Genomic DNA, 4183 nt, shown 5'->3' on the forward strand with positions numbered 1-4183 from the left:
TGATATTATTTTCTTCATAATATTTAAGAACCTGGTACATTAAATTGGTTTTTTATCAGACACAAAAATTTATATTATTTTATAAACACTATACATATTTATATACTTTTTAAATAATAGTCATACAAACTTAAAATAATAAATAAAAGTTTTAAAACAAAAAATATATTTAATAACAAACTTCTAATATAACCTACATTGACAATAGATTCATGGTTAGAGATTATTATTCATTTACCTATTTATGTATGTGAACTATGACAAACACACAGATATTTGTATCAATATAAATTATTATATTTATCAGTAAGTCTTTCAAGACATTATTTCCACGGGGGTATTCTTTGCTGTTTGCGAATTTTCTTACGGTGACTTTCAGACGGCGAAAATAAATTCATGACAGAAGGCTTTTCTTGTCTTCTTGGACTTGTATACAATACCTTGAGTATTTTATCATGCCTTTCAGCTATTATGTCAACAAGATCCTAAACAAAATCACACATCTGTAATGTCACTAGTTGGAAGTACAAAATTAAATTCATTTTAAAATATGGGATTTTAAAAACTTTATTATAAAATAAAATTAATTATCATTACAATTCTGTTGAAACAAGTTGTGATCTATTTTAAATATAGGTATGTAAAATTTACGATGAACGAAACAAAAATGCTTTAAGAGCACTCCGGCGTAACAGAAATATTTTCATTTTGGTGTGAACTTGGCGAAGATGTTTGAACAAGTATTTTATCACAACTTTCGCTGAACCCAAACTCGTAAGACATTCGTAAAATATTTTCCTATAGATCCTAGAAGGATACATATAACACGGCATCATGCTGTCGTATCCTGTTGTTATGACAAACATGAGATATTAAATTATCGTTGGCATATACAACTAAACTCTGTTTACTTATTGTTGACTTGAGGCGAAGGATTGTGTAAAGCTCTAAGTTAAAAATTATCCATTTGAATGAAATAAAAATATTCGTTACAATTCACTGAACTCTGAAATATTTACCTAAAAACGTATTTTTATTATATGAAAATGTTAAAAAAGACATTGTAGTAAATTAAGTAAATTATACTAACATCTTTAAACAAAGGGCCTTCATTGACATGTTTAATATTTGGAATTAAAAAAGTCGTATTTGAAGGACATCGCGTAGTCTTCAAAGACGTAGTGTTTTTTGTTGTTTCTTTATAGTTACTTGTATATTTCAAAGGTTCATCAGTTTGCGTTGATACATCCGTGGTTTGAATCTTCTTTGGTTTGTGATAAATATTTGATTGCAAAAACTGCTTCTAAAGTGTAGAATATTGATAATTTGATTAAGGTAACACTTCTATTTAACAAATTATAATTAAAACATATTAATATTAAACTTGCTGCATTTCTCACTTTCAAAATATTATATACTAACATTCTTCGAATGTATAGGTATTTTTATCACAGGTTCTATAGTAGGGCAAATTGCTTCTGTACATTGTTGCCAGGTACGGCAGAGGCGTGGTATGAGTGGTCTAGGTTGTGTTTGCACTTGGCACTTTCGCCGTTTGCGCGGTTTTCGTACTGTCTCTTTTTCCCAGTTATATCCTTGAATCTATAACATAATGTATTAGATCATGCTGAACACTACAGAATTGAAATATTGTATAACTATAAATATATAAATACAGACATTTAAACTTATAGTTTATAAATGTAAGATAATGGAGCCTTTTGACAATTACCGGTAGTGATTGGTTCTCTGTAAGCACAACAGGGAGCGGTTGCATTGGATGCTTGGGATACGGCACTTTCGATGCTGTTAGCCGCATTGAAGAGGAGTCTACATAACTTGCATTCCGTCGCCGATGATGCTAATGATGGCAAAAACATTATGAATGTTCCTTTATTTAAAATAGTAGTAAAATATATGTTTTGCCTCCAATTGTATATACAACGTTTTAACAATTCGTTTGAAAATCTTCGATTTTAGAAATAAAATATTCATATACAGTTGCAGTTTACGTTTGCCGCCCCAGGCACAAGAAATCCACCTCCTAAATTTAAGGCAAAAAGACGCATTGTATACGGTTAATAGTAGGTAAGTAACTAATTATAAGTTTTCGAGCATTTGTTTGATGTTGATTAAGTAGGTTCTTATTTTCTATAAAAAGCCAAATCAAAAAGTAACGACAAATGGGTAATGATTATAAAAATTACCAAGACTGCTGGCCCTACAAAACTAGCGCACCTTGGCCCTAGAGCAAATATGCCACTGCATGCACATTTAATAAGCAGAATCTTACAAGCACTTTCGAAACAACATTTTGCAAGTTTAATTTTTAAATGTACGAAAGTGCTGTAAAGTGTGGAATGTGCGAAGTTTAGTTATATTTTGAGTTATCAACATTGAGTATTATTTAGTATTAACTTTAAGAATTCTATAAGTTATGTTTAATGTAAGAGCTAAATGAGGCTCGTACATTAAATCTACCTGGATCGGTGTGATTGCAATCTGGTGAAGCAGATGAACGTTTCAGATCTCCTCCGCCGACATCGCCGTGCACCTTGATGTTGTTACGCACCAAGTACGGTTTTATCTCTTCAAACCATACGTCACACAACTAAAGAAATTGTTATTTTTATAAATCATAAAGAAAAATAAGGAAATAAAGGTTACGTTTGAGCGTTACATTGACAGAATTTGGATTTTAATTTTTAATAGCAACTGTTTTTTCTGAAATTATAATATTTACCCCAACTAAAGCATTTTCCAAATCGTAACGTAGACTTTTGGGTAAACTGTTTTTGCATTTTTGATTTGAAGATTTCTTTTTTGTGGCTACATCTCCTGATGCTTTATTAGAATTTACAGTTTGGCGTGTATTTGCATCATTTTTTAGAACGGTCTGGCGTACCTCTGACATTTAGCTTTATTAATATAATTTATATATATAAATTATTGACTATAATCCAAAAAAAATTTGTTTCGACTTTTGTAAAATCATAAAAATCATTAAATGTCAACACAAAATGTATATTTTTAAGCTTCAACCTAAAACGTAATAAATAAATGTAGTTCATTACATACTCCTTGCTTCATAACTGCGATAATTCACAATTAATTCTATTTTGTAAAGAGTGTTTCTACAATTCGATTATTATGTTACTTGGCGAAGGAACTGGTGAGAATACTTTTCACATGATATGCTCATACAGCCGAAATAAATAATTGTGATGAAGTCATAAGACATTAAGGACCGTGTTTGCCATCATGGTAGCGCTATTGATAGCGCTTTGAAATTGTGAAAGAATATATACTATATTATTTGCTATATATTTGCAAATATATCGAGGACTTTTGCGATAATCTATGATTCATGTTTTCAATATGAGAAAACTAATTCTGTGCACTCTAGTGTCCTAAATTTTTTCGATAGTTAATATTGTGAGAGACCAAAGAAAAATATTCTGCCAATATATTGCCTCTGTGTTGTCAATTTGCGGCGCTTCGTGGCTTTTTAATTTGATAAAAGGTGTGTTTATTTTTCTGCCTAGTTTTGTTTGATTATTAAAGAAAAAAACTATTAAATATTCAATTACATTTAACAAGTTCTACTGAAATAAAATCTCATTTTATTAAGAAAGAAACCTATTGCTAAGAAAATCGTTAGATTTCACATTTAGTTAAATTAAGTTTTACTAAATTAAGAAAGTAACGACGACGGTTTCACTCCTCGCTCTTTAAATGACCTTTCATTTAGCTTCACTCTAACTAAATTTAGACAGTAGCGTTTAGGTCTCACTGTTTGCAATTGTTTTTAATAACTAGCTAACTTAGCATAGACATAAAGTTCAAGTGCATGTATTCGCAAAGAGATCTCTCGTGATGTCTTCAAATAATCAACAAATAAAATAGGCTATAAAGATGACTGATGAAAGATGATTTTGGTTTAATCGTATAAAAAGACACGAAGAAAGTCCTGGATATAAAATACTTACCACTAACAAAAAAAAGACAAAATTTAAATAAATGTGTTAAATCAGAAGATACATGAAACGTTGTAGATGTAGACTCGGAACAGAAAAATTACTGAGATTAGTTTTACAGAAGATGATAAAAATGCGGTTTGTAATGAGTATTGAGACATTGAGATGACTAGTACTTACAAATATAAAGCGTCTGCGAGAGAAAA

At 30.1% G+C, this 4183-nt stretch overlaps 1 protein-coding gene across 1 annotated transcript; it reads right to left on the reverse strand.

Moving 5' to 3' along the window:
• Positions 1-144: 144 nt before the first annotated feature.
• On the reverse strand, positions 145-2986 carry LOC135193448 (uncharacterized). Its single transcript, XM_064215930.1, has 6 exons — positions 2744-2986; positions 2471-2611; positions 1733-1861; positions 1423-1602; positions 1091-1303; positions 145-485 (listed from the first exon to the last, which is right to left on the reverse strand). Exons 1-6 carry the CDS (start codon positions 2912-2914, stop codon positions 324-326), a joined length of 996 nt encoding a protein of 331 aa, XP_064072000.1. The 5' UTR covers positions 2915-2986; the 3' UTR covers positions 145-323.
• Positions 2987-4183: the final 1197 nt, after the last annotated feature.

This window comes from Vanessa tameamea, chromosome 2 (assembly GCF_037043105.1).
Source record: "Vanessa tameamea isolate UH-Manoa-2023 chromosome 2, ilVanTame1 primary haplotype, whole genome shotgun sequence".
Lineage (NCBI taxonomy): Eukaryota > Metazoa > Arthropoda > Insecta > Lepidoptera > Nymphalidae > Vanessa > Vanessa tameamea.